Genomic DNA, 19,670 nt, shown 5'->3' on the forward strand with positions numbered 1-19,670 from the left:
ACTTCCCCCCCCCCGAACTACGTGAGGTTGATGACGTATGTCTATGAATATGAATATTTTACATATTGCACAAACATCGCTGACATAGTTGAGTCTTATATCAAACAAAAGCTCTCTTTCTCAAGAATGCGATCATGCAGTGTATATTGTTAACATAATCACACAGATCAAATACATTTCAAATGAACCGCGACGTTGAAAATGATATTTCAAAGCAAACAAAACAAAAGTTATATGTCAGCTCCGACTGCTGCTTCTGTCGGCTACAGCTAGCCACAGGCACTACATATTCTCTTGCCTTGGGCTTTATTCTTCAAAATGAGACCATTTCCACCCTTCTGGAAAGGGTGCTGTTTTGAAGGCAAAGGTGGTCACATCAAATATTGATTTAGCTTTTTTATGTTTATTGGACTTTGCATGACATTATTTTTGAAGACATCCTTACTGTGCAACATTTTTCACCAGTGGCTAAAACTTTTGCACAGTACTGTATATGTATTTTTCCAGTATTAACTGCCACTTAGTGGATACAAACACAAAATGAAGCAACTTCACAGAGCCTATAGGGCCTGAGTTATAATGCAAATATTTTTTGTGTTTATAATAGCAGTGTGAACATATACAATAATATTTATCACTTTTAGCAATTGTTATTTACATTTTGAAGACTTCCCTGTAAAATGATATCATTTTTTTGCATGTGCAATACTGTATGTGAATAAGAGGGACCTTTAAATGTGGGTGTCAAATTCAGATCACCCAAAAATGAAAGTGCTGTTATCATACTCTGCCTCATGTCGTGAAACACAAAATAAGCTTTTTTTAAAGAATATCCTGGCCACCTTTTTACAAATAAAGAAAGTGAAATAAAGGGCTGTCAAGCTCCAAAATGACAGAAAATGCATAATAAAAGTGTCAAAAAAAAACTTGAAATGTAGTGCATAAGTCGAATGGACTAGTTTTATGAAGCTTGTATGTGTAATGCTTTTTTTTTTTTGTCATTTTGGAGCTTGGCAGCTCCAGTCCCCTTTCACTTTCATTATATAAAAAAAGAGCAGCCAGGATATTTTTCAAAAACTCTGCTTTTGTGTTCCACACAACTGTGCAGCAATGCGCAGCTCGAATCACATCATCAAGTTCGCAGATGACACGACCGTGGTGGGTGTCATCAGCAAGAACGATGAGTCAGCATACAGAGAGGAGGTGCAGCGGCTAACAGACTGGTGCATAGCCAACAATCTGTCTCCGCTGAACATCGACGGCTCCTCTGTGGAGATCATCAAGAGCACCAAATTCCTTGGTGTTCACCTGGCAGAGAACCCCACCTGGTCCCTCAACACCAGCTCCATAACCAAGAAAGCCCATCAGCGTCTCTACTTTCTGCGAAGGCTGAGAAAAGCCCATCTCCCACCGCCTATCCTCACCACATTCTACAGAGGGACTATCGAGAGCATCCTGAGCAGCTGTATTAATGCCTGGTTTGGAAATTGCACCATTTCGGATCACAAGACCCTGCAGAAGATAGTGAGGACAGCTGAGAAGATCATAGGGGGCTCTCTTCCCTCCATCATGGACATTTCAACCACATGCTGCATCCGCAAAGCCACCAGCAATGTGGATGACCCCACGCATCCCACACACGAACTCTTCACCCTCCTGCTGTCTGGCAAAAGGTACTGAAGCATTCGGGCCCTCACCGCCAGACTGTGTAAAAGTTTCTTCACCCAAGCCATCAGACTCCTCAATACTCAGAGACTGGACTGACACACACACATACACACACACACACACACACACACACACACACACACACATAACTGAACATCATCCGACTCCCTTTGCAATTTGCACTTTTAGTAATTATTGTACCGTCTTGTACTGTTTGCACACGTGCACTTTATGTAGTAATGTGTAGGTCTTATTTATTTCTGTGTAGTCTCACATAGTTCTGTTTGTTTTATGTTGTTTTTATGTTGTTTTATGTAGCACCATGGTCCTGGAGGAACGTTGTTTTGTTTCCAATTGCTGTATATGGTTGAAATGACAATAAAAGCCACTTGACACAGAAGAAGAAAAAATCATAAAAGTTTGGAATTCAAGGAAATCTGAGCTTTTTATTGTAAATGGTGACTTCGCCATGTTTGTGAGCGGAAGGTAGAGCAGACAGTTCTGCAGGGCCCAGGGAAATGTCAATTTCTCCTACTGGCATGAGAAAAGCTCTACCAGTGTTTGTGCCTTCACAATGTAGCAGTCTCCCAATATGTAAAACAATGTCAATTTTTCACTTGGTCACAGACTAGCAACCAGTATGAAATGGAATTTGTTGACCTGGGTGTTTTAAGGTGAATTTCAGTGAATTAGTGATCTGGAAAACTGCATAGTGAACTGAGTACATGCTTATTGGGATGGACTGCAGACTAATGAACTAATGCACAGTAGATAGAAATAAGGTGTACTTTCTCTTTTTAGTATCCTATTGAGAATTTTTACTAAAACTAGTTGGCCTAAATCTGGTTGGATTGACTTGAAAACAGCATCAAATAATGTATGATGTAAGTGCATACATGTGTTCATAATAGAACTAATACTAAAGCCAATGTTTCTTTTCCTCTTTGCTTTAGTAAAAATAGTGTGACAGGAGTTTGTCGACACCTAGTGGGATGGAGAATAACTGTTGACTATTTACTGTTCACGCTGGAAAAGCCAATATTTACCATATGGTTTAAAGCACTGATGTCCTTTAACTTTTTGGCACACACTGGGGGACGGTCCAAGGTCATTTTTTTTTTTTTTTTTTACTTTACTGGGTTGATATGGAAAGAGTTAGCATTGGTTTTGTGAGGAAATGAGAGAATATCACATAAACAGGTTTTGGTCCACTTGGTTTCTCACATTTTTGGAGGAACTGAAATTCTATAGTTATGTATGCTTTAGGAACTCTCTTACATCTGATTTTAATATTAATCAAAGTATTGCAATTCTTTTTTGTTGCTCCAACTCTGTGGGATTTATAGCATCCTAGTCAGTTACCTTTCACGTTAAAGTGAAGAACTCTGGAAGGCCCATGAACTGTAGTCTGACATAGGGCTGAAAGATTAACCAAAATCAAATCGAAATCGCAATTTGACTTGAATTTGACAATTTGATTTTCAAACCGCGAGGGCTGCAATTTAATTAAGTAAATAAAGTCTCAAGGCGCTGCCTACTGTGCTGCGCCTATGTGCATGGCTGTTTTGTCTGTAGTGTGTAGTGCTTTCTTAAATGCAAACGGGATCATTGTATTACACATTTCACGTTTTAGAGTGGTTCTGTGCTCCATACACACAAACTCTATCTCTCTGGTGCCCTGAGTGACATATGTGTTCTGAGTTCAGTTAGGTGTGCTAACGTGCACTGAGCGCATTATTTATAGCACCCCAGATTTACTTTAATTGCACATTTGTGTAATTTCACATACCTCTGTGTTTGGCCACTACAATTTATTATACACATTTAAAATAACCCCATGAGAGCTGGTTTTTGTTGACAGCAAGGCAGGTGAAATTATTTCACTGCATTAAAAGACTGATGTCAACTCAACTTCAAACAACATAAAATTCCATCCCTTCAGTTTTCAGAATAATGCTTCCACCGAAATAAAGGCTTTAGGGTTTACCGGGACTACACAGTAAGCTAAGAAATTATTAAAGAAATAAATTACTATTAAATAATAATAATACATTATTATAGTACTAATGATAATTATTATTATACAATAATATATTTCTATAACAATTTCTTATTTATTTAGTTTTTTTTTTTTTTTTTTAGAGGACTCAAGTGTGAATACACTTTCTAGAGCAGTATTTCCGGTTGGCAGTAAATCATGGGCAAAACACGGTTTAATTTTGGTTGAAAGCAATCACACATGTTTTTTTGTTTTATGTTTATCATATCGCAGTTCAAATCGGAATCGCAATTTTTTTCAAAATAATCACAATTAGATTTTTTGGTCCAAATTGTTCAGCCCTGGTCTGATATACATTTTAATAAGCATATCTTTATAGCTGCTTTTTTGCTTCTCTTACAAGTTAAAAAAAATAGCATTAAATTGAATTTTTTATGTCCATGTCACTGCCATAGGCAAAACATTTTTTTTATTTAAGTAGGTCCTCGTGGTGGAGCAGTTACTCACCTCAATCCGGGTGGTGGAGGATAAGTCTCAGTTGCCTCCGCTTCTGAGACAGTCAATCCGTGCATCTTATCACGTGGCTCGCTGCATAAAGTATAACATATATCCCCTGTTTTCACAGCATGTGGAGACTCATGCTACTCTCTGCGATCCACGCACAACTTACCACGTGCCCCTTTGAGAGCGAGAACCCCTAATCGCGACCACGAGGATGTTACCCCATGTGACTCTACCCTCCCTAGCAACCGGGCCAATTTGGTTGCTTAGGAGACCTGGCTTGAGTCACTCAGCACGCCCTGGATTCGAACTTGCAACTCCAGGGGTGGTAGTCAGCATCAATACTCGCTGAGCTACCCATGCCCCCTGCCATAGGCAAAATTAACTTTTTCTTACACTGTGAATGCAGAGTTGTTCTTTTATTAATTGAATCTGTGTCCAGGTTTCTTTTTCTTTAGCCTGTAATAGTTGTCAATTCATTTAAATGTATATCTTGTAATATCTGAAGCAGCACACTTGTTTTCACCAAAGATCTCTGTTTGTTATACAGTTCAGTAAAGGCATGCTAAAAAAATGTTGCCATCATTTTAAGTGTTGATTTTGTACTGTAACAAAGGGCCTACCAGTTTTAACACTTACTGTTTGCTACCATCCTATTAGGTTTAAGCAGGTTTTAAGCTAAAACTTTGGCCTTTTGATTTCAGATGGATGGAGGCATGTCTGGAGGAGATGCTGCCTCCAACAACAGAACTGGAGGATGGTTTGCGGAATGGGGTCTACCTTGGAAAACTGGCCAGGTTCTTCGCCCCCGAATTGGTATCGGAGAAGAAGATTTATGACAGGGACCAAACTCGTTATAAGGTACTGAATTACTTCTAGGTAAACAGACAGAATCAAACCCAAGTTGGAGCCTATGATATACTGTAGTGGATAGTGCACATGCTCCTGACACGCTGGTACTTATGTTGGAAATGGAGGTTAGAGTCTGAACCTGTATCATGCTCCTCTCTCTGGTACTGTGTACATATATATATATATATATATATATATATATATATATATATATATATATATATATATATATATATATATAAACATCTTAAAATAGCCGAAGCTGGTTTGATGATCTTTGCTGAGTTAAGCTGGTCTTCCAGCCTGACCAAGTTGGTTTTTATCTGACCATCTGAAAAGTGCCTAAAAAACTAGCCAAGAGGGACATGGGCGGACTAGCCTGACCATGCTGGGAGACCAGCTAAGACCAGCAGACCATCTTGGGCTGGTTAAGGTTTTTTTTTTTAGCAAGCTTATCTCCACAACCCCCTCCCCGAAAAAGAACCATTTCAAACAGACTCAACCCAGAGTTAACCAATTACAGCTAACAGCTTCAACTTTTAGCTGACACTTACAAAGCCCAGTTGTTTGTGACAATATGTCCCAATACTTTGTCAGTATGTGCCTTATCCTTAGTGCTTCACAGACATCCTCACTTCCTCAAAATCTCATAACTAATTGCTCATTTACTGTACCTCTGTATACTGTATATTTCTGATTTCATTTCTGGTGCACATTTTCCTAACAAAATCAGTAGGAATCAGTCTCCCAAAATGATGAAAACAGCGTTATATTTATACAGAAATTCATTTCAAATGAAGCGTGCAGTAATGTGCTGCTCTTGTATTTATTGTTATTTTGTGCTCTCTCCAGCACTCAGGACTACACTTCAGACACACAGATAACACTGTGCAGTGGCTCAGAGCCATGGAGTCTGTAGGTTTGCCAAAGGTGAGGTCCAGCTACACACTCTCAATGATACATACATACAAAACACATACACACACACACACACACACACTCATGTTGGTTTAGCTATCCTTATGAGGACCCTCCATAGACATAATGATTTTTATACTGTACAAACTATAGATTCTATCCCCTAACCCTAACCCTACCCCTAAACCTAACCCTCACAGAAACCTTTTTGCATTTTTACATTTTCAAAAAAACATAATTTAATATGTTATTTCCCTTGTGAGGACCGCTGGCGGGTCCTCACAACGTAGGTGATCTCAGGTTTTACTATCCTTGTGGGGGCATTTGTTCCCCACAAGGATAGTAAAACCTGTACATGCACACACTCACACACACACACACACACTCTGACACCTATCATTGCCATCCTGTCTCTTTGAAGAATACAGCACATTTTATTAGACTTTTACTCAAAACACTAACAAGATTGAGTCAAACAGTAGTTTCCTGTTTATTTTAGACTGACAGACAGACTGACAGACAGACAGACAGACAGACAGACAGATAGATAGATAGATAGATAGATAGATAGATAGATAGATAGATAATTTACCATTGTTATAAGAATAGTATGTAAAGGCTATTATTGAATATTTACTCATGGTGTGAGTTGTTCACTTAAAATAGTATACACACACTTGCCCAGTGAGTCAGTTTGACTGGCAGTAACTTTCACTCAAGGGCAGAAAAGCATGAGCTGCAACCAAGTATAAAGTGAAACCCAGTGCAGTGTGCAGGGCTCCATGCAAAGCCACCTAAGCTAAATGACTTCATGTTTACATATTATTTATTGTTGCTCTGTGTTTTATTCATGTATCGTTCCATTATCAAACCATATTAAGAAGAAATTAATTCATGTTCACCATGGTGCAAGTGCAGTGGTACTAACAATATATTTTGGGCATGGTATCGTGATAGTACCATGTTTTATAATATGCACCACATTAATACCATATTATTCTTTCAGGTACCTTGGAAATACCATGTAAATGCTATGGTATATGAATATGGTGGTCATTCAGAACCATGGTATTACCATCTATATAATATTAAAATATGAACCACCACAGATATTTGGACACAGCCTCCCAATATTCAAATTAGTGGTCAAGCAATCTAAGTTTTTAAATTTTCGGTGGTAGATTGTTAGACTTAAATATTTGATATAAGGTATAAGTTATACAGTACCTTATGTTGTGTTATAACACACTGTAAAATCTATTAGTTAACCCTACTTAAAAACAGCATGTAAACCGATTGGCTTAACAAATCTAAGTAAATTGGAGGTAAATGTACTTATTTGGCTCAAGTAAAGTGAGCTAGGAATAGTCCACTTTACTTGAGCCAAATACAGTAAGTATATTTTCTTGATTTATTTAAGGCAATTGGTTTCCTCACTTATTCTTTTTTTTAAATTCAAATCAACTTATTACATTTTACAGTGCATAAGGTATAACATATATCCCCTGTTTTGAACATTTGGTTACATTCTTACATGTACAGTACTCTTACTTATTGTATGGTTTTTGCTTCATAGGTTTTGAACAGAGTGTCTAATGAGTTCTGTCTTTTCTTTGACTGCTGTGTTATATGGAACCATAAGAAAAGATGGAAGTCTAATGTGTTTATCTCTTTCAGATATTCTATCCTGAGACAACCGATGTGTATGATCGCAAGAATATGCCCAAAGTCATCTACTGCATACATGCACTGAGGTACAGAGTAACAGGACACTACCTCTTTTTTTATAAACCTTTTAATTCTATTCTATCACTCAAGATTTGCACACCAGAAAATGTACACCTTTTAGCTATGGACTTAGAAATGTTTTCTTGCTTCATCAAGTTTCATAACTTGCAGTTATAAAAATGGCAGTTAGGTTGTGGTCATGGGTTTGTGATCTCTTGGTTATGAAAACAGGTTTGTAAAGCATGTATGACTGCTGCTTCCTCTTTCTAGCCATTGTCATGACAATCTCACCACTGAGAAAAGCAGATGTTTTTTTGGGGGGTAGTTGCTTGACAAAGGGTTCCCCCTGTGTTGTCTCTACCTATCAGTCCCGCTGGTTGACTTCCTGTCTGTCTTAAGTCAAGTTCTATAATTTCTGCCATTATCTCCAGAGACAAACCTTTCTGTCTTTTCACACCTGCTCTGTTGTACATTCTGGGCAATGGTTTCCTAAGATCATTGACTTCCTGAGAGTAGTGCTGTGGAACGTAAATGCATCTTTCAGGTTCATGCAATGTCAAACCAACCCAATTTCCGAAATTTCCCCAGGTGAAATGTTTTATTTTGTTAATAGTTTGTTCTGAAGGAAGATGCACATAAATAATGATCACAGCCAAAATATTAAATGCCATGGATCATTTCTGAGTAATCTGTTATTTTGCAGAGGGGGGAGAAATAATGTGATTTGAATACAGGTCTAAAAATAACCTTGAAAAGGTAGCAGCATCATTATTTTGTTTTTACAAAGAGATAATCACTTGATTTCAATACCTCTTCTTACATTTTATGCCAGTGGCATGAGTCCAAAAATTGGAAATAAACTTTTTTTTCCTAGTCACAAGTTTTTTTCCAATGTTGGAGTGCCAATAACTCCAGAAATATTGAAGATACTGTATCTTAAAATCCTTTTAAATTCTGGTTCATAACAAACTTTCCTTGTATCTTCAATTTAACTCGCTATATGGTTTAACCTCAGAGATATGTGACTCTCAAGCTTTAATAGTTAGCCTAGATGTTACACTTTTTCAGTGTTTGAAAACCAGTTGTGGGTCATGTGGTATGAGGCCAGTTTTTTTTTTGTCAAACAAAACAAAGGAAGTACAAATTTTGTCCAACAAAACACTAAAGTACAAATGTATCAGAAATCTACCTTCATTTATTCAAATAAAAACAGTAATGTCAAAATCTAAATTTTTGAGAGTCAAAAATAAACTATTATTAAGAGTAAGCGACACATGTCTCCTCAGTTAGTGCAATAGTTATTTTTTTACGTTTTTTGTTACAAAACTTCATTGATAATTACCATTCTGTTGTTTTATGGCTTGCATAGGATTGAATGCTCTGAACTATGAAATCCGAGGTGTAATCCTGCACACTGTTATGAAATCTGGTTCCCGCCCTGCAGGAAGTGTATAGAGATTTACTGAGCTTTCTGTTTCCCTTCATATTCTGCCTTCAGTGGAAACATGCTATATACACAATCATGATAAATGTAGTACCTCATCTGTCCTACTGTGAATTACAGTACTGCAAATTATGCTTAGAAAGTTCACAGGGAATCCCCTCAGATGAGCTTAGTATAAATGTGTAGTCAAGAGGCTGATTTGAGATCTCATCTGTAGGGCATTTTAGCCATTATTCAGTATCATAAAATTTTTATTTTTAATTGTATTTATTATTATTATTTTCTCCCCAATTGCCCAATTCCCAATGCGCTCTAAGCCCTCATGGTGCCGTATTGACTCGCCTCAATCCGGGTGGTGGAGGACGAATCTCAGTTGCCTCCTCGTCTGAGAATGTCAATCCGTGCATCTTATCACGTGGCTTGTTGAGCGCGTTACCGTGGAGACATAGCGCTTGTGGAGGCTTCACGCTATTCTCCGCGGCATCCACGCACAACTCGCCACGTGCCCCACTGAGAGCGTGAACCACATCATAGTGACCACGAGGAGGTTACCCCATGTGACTCTACCCTCCCTAGCAACCGGGCCAATTTGGTTGCTTAGGAGACCTGGCTGGAGTCACACAGCATGCCCTGGATTTGAACTTGCTACTCCAGGGCAATATACTATATATTACAGTGGTGTTTGCTAAAGCTAAGATCAGTATTATTATTTCTCATACTGAGAGTTAGAGATTTTTCAAAACCCATAACACATAACATTAACAAGTGTTAAACTTCTGTTCATATATTGTCCTGTACTGTTTTTGCTACAGACATGAATTATACCTCAAATCATGAGACATTGTTGAGGAGAGGTGTGCTATTGCTTTTCTAAGTGATTCGGTTCTTTTGACTTGAAAGCCTAGCAAACCGCATAGCATCACGCTAAAAACCACTCATAACTTCACTGTGATGCCCTGACAACCCCTCACAACACTTGTATTGTCAAAGTGGCTTTTGCATGGGAAAAAAATCTAGATTCAGCTGTGACTATATGTATTGAACTTTATTTGATGAAAAGTAAATTTTTAGAAAAGCATTGAGTGACTGAGAGCAGAAAACTGGTCAGTTTTAAATGGAAATCCTGGTGACAGTCATAGGTATCTTAATTTATGCAAATCTTCCGACGTTTGATGCAAGCGTGCACAGAGGAGTGTGTCTAATGAATGACCACAAGAAGGCTTCTTTTTTGGTAAATGATTTATAGTCTTTCTGCTCTCTCTTTCTCTCTCTCTCTTGTCTTGTGTGTGGGTTGCCTGGCTTCCTGCCTTTGCCTTGCACACGCTCTTCCTTCCTGAACCTGTAGTTAACACCTTCAGTAACACTAGACAACACTGACACTGCAGAGACCCAAAGAAAAATCCTAGATGTCTCGGACAACCAAAAGTACTACATACTTTTCATAGGTTCTTGATAAATAACATGTCCATGAACTTTTTATTTCCCAACATCAAACTTATAGGTTAAAATGTATGTATGGGTAGTTGATGTACAACGTGCACATGGACTTTAAAACAAAACATTTAGGTACAAATTTTTATTAATATATAAGTGAAAGTGTATATTTTAGTCACTACTTCTTTCAAATCATTCTTTCATTCTTTCAATCATTCATAATTTTTACACACCTTATTGCACCACATTTTAAATAGTCCTGTGGTGTGACAACATTTTTAAAGTACAAATATTTAATGCAGTCTTTTAATTAATATGAGGTTGTAAAAGCTGCATGCATAATAATTATTAAATGCTGATTAAAATCATTTTAGATGCAGTACAGCATGTTTATATATATATATATATATACACACACTCACCGGCCACTTTATTAGGTACACCTGTACATCTACTTATTCATACGATTATCTAATCAGCCAATTGTGTGGCAGCAGTGTAAAGTATAAAATCATTGCTTATGCAGATATGGGTCAGGAGCTTCAGTTAATGTTCACATTAACCATCACAATGGGGGAAAAAATGTGATCTCAGTGATTTCGGCCGTGGCATGATTGTTGGTGCCAGAGGGGCTGGTTTGAGTATTTTTGTTACTGCTGATCTCCTGGGATTTTCACGCAAAACAGTCTCTAGAGTGTAAAGAGAATGGTCAGCCTAGAACAGGAAACTGAGGCTGCAGTGGGCACAGGCTCACCAGAACTGGACAGTAGACGACTGGAAAAACATCGCCTGGTCTGACAAATCTGGATTTCTGCTGAGTAACACAAATGGTAGGCCCACTGCAGCCTCAGTTTTCTGTTCTTGGCTGACAGAAGTGGAACCCGACGTGGTCTTCTGCTGTTGTAGCCCATCCGCCTCAAGGTTCGTCGTGTTGTGCATTCTGAGATGCTATTCTGCTACAATTATACAGAGGGGTTATCTGAGTTACTGTAGCCTTTCTGTCGGCTCAAACCAATCTGGCCATTCTCCGTTTACATCTTATCAACAAGGTGTTTTCGTCCACAGAACTGCCACTCACTGGTTGTTTTTTGTTATCTCTGAGTAAACTCTAGAGACTGTGGTGCGTGAAAATCCCAGAAGATCAGCAGTTACAGAAATACTCAAACCAGCCCGTCTGGCACCAACAATCATGCCACGGTCGAAATCACTGAGATCACATTTTTTCCCAATTCTGATGGTTGATGTGAACATTAATTGAAGCTCCTGACCCGTATCTGCATGATTTTGTACATTACACTGCTGCTACACGATTGGCTGATTAGATAATCGCATGAGTAAGTAGTTGTACAGGTGTACCTAATAAAGTGGCCGGTGAGTGTATATATCTGAAAGCAAATCTTTGTCCACATAGCTCTGCTATCAGTTTGGCTCTAAATAATGTAATTGATCCTCTTGTGACTCATCAGCCGTAGTGACCTACATCTCATATACAAGCGAGGATAAAGTCTTACCAAACTGTGTCTATCTCACATAAACATGCTCAAGCGCACAACACTCACAACTCTTCAATAATTAATTACTCCTCTATTTGTCTTCAATCAGCAGACAGATAAAAGTTGAATACAGTTTCCACTAGTGTTCGAATTTCATGCAGTGGATTTGGGCCAGAATTGGCCCAGCTTTATACTGCCATCTTGTGGAAGAATCTTATAACTTCACATTTTGTGATCTGGCGTAATGGTCTGTTTTGCAGAAAAACATATTTAGAAAATGAGGCATAATTAATCACTTAAAGGGTTAGTTCACCCCCCAGAAAAGAAAGAAAACAATTCTGCCATAATTTACTCGCCCTCGTGTTTTTCCAAAGCTCTGTGATTTTATTTCTTCTGTGAAACACAAAAGTATTATATCATTCACTTTCATTGTAAAGATGCAATTAAAGTGAATGGTGACAGAGGCTTTTAGTCCTTAACATTCTGCTTGACATCTCCTTTTGTGTTCCACAGAACAACATTAACGTTTATAAATGATGACAGAATCCTCATTTTTGGGTGAACTATCCCTTTACTATGTTAATTGGTTATCTCATATAACTTGGTTGTATTATATTTAGATCTAAAAATGCTCATGCTTTGTTAGCATGAGCATTAGTAACCTAGATGCATTAATGGTTGATCTGCTTCCAATCTTGTGCAATTGTCTATTTTTTATTGTTTTTAATAATGGAAATTCAGTTTACATCAACTTTCCTGACTCAGCAGTTCATTTAGATGGGCTGCTCCCTCCCATCCAGGCATACAAAATTTCATATTCTGGGGAGGAAAAAAAGAGCTGTGTGAACTAAGGTTGCTATACTAACATTGCTAATAATTTTCTGGGTAAACTTTTTAAAGAGTATTAATCTCAAACTCATTGTGTGTCCTCTCCCCAGCTTTCATGACCAGCAGCTCTGTTATCTCTGAGAAAATTATCTATCATTATCTTGCTGCTGGTTGATCACGCTAACTACATGATATAATGCTTTTTCTCACTGTTTTTATTTTTATTTATTTTTTTTTTTTTGCAGTTTGTACCTCTTCAAATTGGGAATTGCCCCTCAGATCCAGGACTTGTTGGGAAAAGTTGACTTCACAGGTACAGAACAGTGATTAGTAGGGTCATTCTCAAGAAAGTTTCTGTTTTATTTTTTTCTTGTTTGAAAAGTTTTTTGCCCCGACCTCAGGCCCAAAGTACAGGACCAAGTCTACAGTAACCACAGCTTTTCAGCCTTGTAAAGTACCAAAACTGTACTTATTTATCATTTCATAACCCTAATCTTACAGCACTACATTATTTAACCCTGTCAGAGTAAGTTTATTCAAATAGGCTACTTATAATTTGAATAGAAAAGTGAATATATGAATATAACCTATTACATTTTTCTTTCAAAATTTGTGCCAACCCTGTTAGATTCAAATGTTGTGGGTTGAATGTAATCTCATGGGGACACAAATGGGGCATAAAATGGCATTGTTTCTTGTCATGACATATTGGTAGAAAACATGGGGCTCTATTTTCGTGAGTGCACATAGTACAGCGCTACGCGCAATGACCGTGCGCTACATCTTAATCAATTTTCGTGAATTTTAAGCACAATTTTCGTGCTAGCGCAAGTTGCAAGTGGGCGTAGGTGGGAGTGTTTGCGCTATCTGTGGGTGTATGGGTGCAAACTATAAGTGTATTGTATGTTAATAATGAAGTGACTCAAAGCGCAAATTGCCATTTTCCTGAGAAATAGGTTATTTCGCTAAGACGTTGTAACAAGGTTTAAAATGGGCAAGGAGGAGGCAGGAACCGGACGAAACATCAAAATAATGTTTAATGAAAAATTAAAAAGACATAAACATAAACACACACGGCAGCTGCGTGTGGCTCTCTTGAACTGCTGCATCCGGCTGCATTTATCCCTCTCCTCGGCTGATTAGCCCAATTGGCCCCGCCCTCCTCCTCGTCACAGACGTTTCAAGAGCACGTCTGTTTTTAGCGCAACGTCTAAATTCAGTTCCTACATTTGCAGTTTGGAGATTCTACCAGCTGGTGGTAATAAAGTTCATGTCCAAACTCTGAAAATATAGTGAAACATCAAATTATGTCCCTGACAATCACAGTTATAGTTGTTTTATGAAAGATTTGTTAAACTATCTATAGGTCATGGTTTATTTTTCTTCATTTTTTTTATTTTTTATATGATGTTTGTTTACCATTGTATTTATGATCTAATTTGTATTGGTATTTTTCCAACTGTTGCCCTAGTGTGATTTTTAAGTCACTGCAAAAGAAGAAGTTGAAGAGAGTAAAATGTTTGGATTTGGTATGATTTTTTTGACCACTTCGTTATTTTGATTCTATTTTTGTTTCGTTTGAAGTGAAATTTGAATTTCGAAATATTTTTGGTTTAATATTTTAGTGTTAAAATAAATGAATTAAATTGTTCGAAAATCAGTATCGACTGGTAGAAGTGAAGTGTGTTCCGATACAATCACTGTTAATACGAGCTATGATTTGTGTGTCAGTAGATGAAAATGATTAATAATACTTACATTCTCTATAAATTCTGACGAGAATCAAATTTTCCAAGCGTATGAAAGTAGTGTGTCACTGTCATAGAAAAGAACGTAATTTTCCATTCTTCTAATTCTTAGATCTTTGCATACTGTCATTTACACTACCAACGTCTTATGAATGTGCTGTTTTTGTTTATATCGCTTGTGCTTGGGGGAATGGACTATATAATGGGGGTGCTGGACAAGAACCTCAGAATTAAATTGCACTTGACCCAGCCCATTAGCCCTTTGCACGCGCAATTTTGCCAAACCCACTTGCGCCTAGACTTTAGCGCAAGCTTGCACGAAAATACCAAAACTTCATGGACATGCCCACTGACTTTGCCCTTATGACAATGGCATTGCGCTGCACCTAGCGCTCTTAAAATAGGGCCCATGAAGTATAAGCTAGATACATTTGAATTAAACACACCCAAGCCACACTCCCTTTTCCCCCTTGTTTTTTGAAGGACATATAGTGGTGTTCCTTTACAAACATAAAAGTCAAAGCACTGGCCCACTATTATATCCATAACTTAAGTGTAGATTCAGGAGAAGCCAGAACATTGCCTTCTAGGTTTTAGTGAAAGTGAGGTGATGAGAATGATTAGGGGAAACTTTTCTGAATGTTTGTGTTTGATTAATGAGCAGAGTGCAATCTAATGACAGGTAATTATAGGTTTTGTTTGCCTCTGAGTATAACTGCTTATCTCATTCATTGCTTTTTTGTGTTATTGCCGAAAGTATAATAACACCTCCTCAGGAAAATTGAGTTCAAGTGATTATAATGTGGTCTGTAATGAATTAATGATGGAGGTGGAAACCAATTTAAGATTATAGCAAGTAGTTTTTGCAGGCATAAATAAAATCATTTTGATCAGTGTTACTCCATATGTTTTGATGGATTAATGAGCAGGTTACTAGTGCTGCCCTATGATAGTAAATAGATGATTACCAGACAAAGTCATGACATTTAATATCCTCTTTCTTGTAGAGGAGGAGATCAGTAACATGAGGAAAGAGCTGGAGAAATATGGCATCCAGATGCCCACCTTCAGCAAGATTGGTGGCATACTGGCCAATGAGCTTTCAGTAGATGAAGCAGCATGTGAGTGGCTACTTAATTTATGTCCTACAGTATAAAAATATATATGCCTTTGTAAGTACACCTGTTTGCAATAAATACATATACTGTATATTATCCTCATCCAAAGCACTTTTTAAATGTTTTTGTGTCTTTTCTCTGCAGTACACGCTGCTGTCTTTGCCATTAATGAGGCCATAGACAAAGGTCACGCAGAGAGCACAATGGTTGCTCTGCAGAATCCAAATGCCTCACTGAGAAACACACATACGCCATTGGCCCAGGCCTACCAGGACACGCTGAGCAAAGCTAAAAGGAGGAAAGAGGATCAGGCCTCGGGACGGGTAATCTAGATAGTCATTTTAGAAGTTTGGACATCCTTAAAATAGACCCAACTACTTTTATTATTTAACTTTATTATCTTTATTATTAATATTTTCAACATTTAAGAATAGTAGTTAAGACTATGAAATAACACAAATTGAAGTATAGGAATTACTGTATGCATTAACCAAAATATGTTAAATAAAATCTGTCTTACATTATCATATTTAACTTCATATGTAGGCATAATTTATATTTGTCTACAAAACTAATTTCAAGCATTTAAGCATAAGCCTTTAGATCATAAGATTATTAAGATCATGAGAAAAATAAGTTCAGTTAAGTCTATCCAAACTTTTGACTGGTAGTGTTGGTACAGTATATAGTAATTTGAGGCTGGTTTTAGCAGAAGCTATCATCAGTTACTATGCAGTGTGATCCATTGACTTAAAGGGATAGTTCACCTAAAAATGAATTTTTTCTCATCATTTACTCACCCTCATGCCATCACAGATGGGAAAGACTTTCTTTCTTCTTCTGAACATAAACAAAGATTTTTAGAAGAATATCTCAGCTCTGTAGATCCATACAATGCAAGTGTATGGTGACCAGAACTTTGAAGGTCCAAAAAGTACATAAAGGCAGCATATAAGTAAACCATACAAATCCAGTGGTTAAATCTGTGTCTTCTGAAGCGATATGTTTAGTGTGGTTGAGAAACTGATCAATATTTAAGTCCTTTTTTATGATAAATCCCCACTTTCACTTTCACATTCTTCTTTTGTTTTGGCGATTTGCATTTTTCATGCATATGGCCACCTACTGGGCTGGGAGGAGAATTTATTGTAAAAAAGGACTTAATATTGACCTACACCTATCATATCGCTTCTGTAGATATTAATTTAACCACTGGAGTTGTATGGATTACATTTATGCTGCCTTTAAGTGATTGTTTGGAGCGTCAAAAGTTTAGTCACCATTCACTTGCATTGTAAGGACCAACAGAGCTGCGATATTCTTCAAAAAATCTTTTTTTGTGTTCATCAGAAGAAAGAAAGTCATACACACCTGTGATGTGAGTAAATGAGAATTTTCATTTTTGGGTGAACTATTCATTTAACCTTTACCTGGACAGTAGGCCACAGGAATAAATTCAATGCTTTATGTCTAAATATAATGTAAGAACTAGGATTTCTCATAGCAATGAACTTTGATACTTATGCTCTGTGAGTGAGTGAAAACTCCCAAACAAGTGAATATCTGAACCTTTACACTAATAATGCACAGGGAGAAGTATTACGGTAATAACTTGCAAGAAATTTGGGCTTGATTGGTAATAAAATAACTAAAAGGTTAATGTAAAGCAAGTTTATTTTTATTCCAAACAACAAGGTCCAGCATTTTTTTACTTGCAAAATCAGCAGGATTTAGATTAAGAAATAACACAGCATCAGCCTTGCCTTCATGCTGATGTTTTCTAACACTCCTCATGTATATTTAGCTGACTCCATCATCACCCAATCACCTAAAGAGTCATTTTGTTGTGTGTACACTGGTAAGGGTGTGTGAATGGTGTTTTGGGGCAGTATCAGACCTCTGAATAACTGCTCAGAACATTTTTCATATAATTTGTTTCTTATGTATTCAAAGCGACTTATTAAAGGGACAATCCCCCTTGAGCAAAGAGTCTTGGGCTAAAGTTTCTTGCTCAACGGTGCAATGGTGTTAGCGAGTCATGGCTCAATTTTAGTGAGGATCAAACCAGAATTCACCAACCCTGATTTTTCTTTTGTTTTATTTACCTTTTAAAAACACTATGTCACTAATTGTGACTCACGTAACTGAGTCTGTATGTGTGTTCAGCGCTCCTCTATTGCAACTGAAGAGAGAGATGTATATGAAGAATTACTGACCCAGCTGGAGATCCAGAATAATGTAGATCTTGTAAACAGTAAGTTTGGCACTTTCATCTTTATTACTCATTTTTGTGCTGCTGTATTTATACATAACTCCTCATGATTTCACATGTGCGTTAAAAGGAACCTAAGAGGATGTTTAGATGATTTTTGGGGAATCCATTCATGAGAACGGAACCTTGAATTTGTAGTATTTGAAGTAAATCAGCAATTTTCAACCATTGGTATGTGTACCTCAGGTTCCAATATTAGGACTGTCAATAGATTAAAAGAATATAAAAGGTATAAATGGTGGACAAAAATGAAAAGGGTACTTGAGCCTCACTGAGGGGCCTGTAGGAGTACATAAAATTTGTATATATGGCATTCTAGGTCAGTATGGATATAATATTTATTCTCTAGGCTTTAAAAATAATGCAGATTTTCTCTTTGTAGCATCAGCAGCAGTTAGTCAAGTAAACCAGGCTATTGATGCTCAGGATCAGAGAGCCCTCCTGTCCAGTCTTAGATTACCTGCCCTTGGTCTTGTGGGAGTCACAGACGCCAACTCGCACTGTTACCTGGAGCACTTCACATCCTACAGGGAACATAAAGTTAAGGTACTCTGAAGTAGATTGCTTTCTCTTGGCCAAGAGTCAAAGTCAGGTGAAATGAGTTTGATGAGCACATTTATTACATCTCCTTGTAGGATGGTGGTGCCAGTGCACAGCTAGAGAGGGAAGAGATCCAGAGGGTCATCACATCCTGTAATGAGATTGCAGGGGCCGATAGACGAAGTATGTTGTACATGTACATGTACCCTTGGCTTTTTGAGAATGTACAGATTATTGTGTCGATTTTTTTATAAATATGAAACTCCGTATGCCACCATATGCCAAATAATATGGTCAGTGTACTGTATATGATGCTTTAACAAATTACGTTAAATGAATAGTTCACCCAACAATGAAAATTCTCTCATAATTTACTCGCTTTCATACCATCTCAAATGTGTATGGCTTTCTTTCTTCTGCTGAACACAAACAACGATTTTTAGAAGAATATCTCAGCTCTTTAGGTACTTTCAATGCAAGTTAATGGTGGCCAGAACTTTGAAGCTTAAACAAATCACACAAAGACAGCATAAAAGTAATCCATACGACTCCAGCAGTTTAATATATGTCTTCTGAAGCGATGCAATCAGTTTGGGTGAGAAACGGATCAACATTTCAATCCTTTTTTACAAAAATCTCCACTTTCACTTTCAGAATGTGAAAGTGATAGTGGAGATTTATTGTAAAAAAAAAAAACTTAAATATTGATCTGTTTCTCACCCACACCTATCATATCGCTTCTAAAGATATAGATTTAACCACTGGAGTCATATGGATTACTTTTATGATGCCTATATGAAATGTTTGGAGCTTGAAAGGTCTGGCCACCATTCACTTGCATTGTATGGACCTACAGAGCTGAAATATTCTTCTAAAAATCTTAATTTTTGTTCTGCGAAAGTCATACACACCTGTGATGGCATAAAGATGAGTGAATGATGGGAGAATTTTCATTAGTGGGTGAACTATCCCTTTAGCAGTTTTGGCTTTGGAAATAATATATTAAAGCAAGAAAACAACAGTTTGATTAATATTTAAATGTATTGCCTTATTCTATATATTGTTTTGTTACAATTATTCTTCACCAAGTAGCAGTATATACTATTCAAGTACAAAACCTAAGACAA

General features: G+C 37.3%; 1 protein-coding gene across 2 annotated transcripts in view; it reads left to right on the forward strand.

Annotated features, from left to right (window-relative positions):
* Positions 1-19,670, forward strand: part of LOC127421133 (ras GTPase-activating-like protein IQGAP1) — a 76,524-nt gene that overhangs the window by 20,918 nt on the left and 35,936 nt on the right. For both annotated transcript variants that reach the window (XM_051663928.1, XM_051663935.1), the window contains exons 3-11: positions 4,873-5,029; positions 5,873-5,950; positions 7,616-7,692; positions 13,111-13,178; positions 15,621-15,734; positions 15,876-16,054; positions 17,898-17,985; positions 18,386-18,549; positions 18,639-18,726. In XM_051663928.1, coding sequence (XP_051519888.1) covers positions 4,873-5,029; positions 5,873-5,950; positions 7,616-7,692; positions 13,111-13,178; positions 15,621-15,734; positions 15,876-16,054; positions 17,898-17,985; positions 18,386-18,549; positions 18,639-18,726 — 1,013 coding nt within the window. The remainder of the gene's footprint in view (positions 1-4,872; positions 5,030-5,872; positions 5,951-7,615; positions 7,693-13,110; positions 13,179-15,620; positions 15,735-15,875; positions 16,055-17,897; positions 17,986-18,385; positions 18,550-18,638; positions 18,727-19,670) is intronic.

The sequence above is a fragment of the Myxocyprinus asiaticus genome, chromosome 3 (genome assembly GCF_019703515.2).
Source record: "Myxocyprinus asiaticus isolate MX2 ecotype Aquarium Trade chromosome 3, UBuf_Myxa_2, whole genome shotgun sequence".
In the NCBI taxonomy this organism is placed as follows: Eukaryota; Metazoa; Chordata; class Actinopteri; order Cypriniformes; family Catostomidae; genus Myxocyprinus; species Myxocyprinus asiaticus.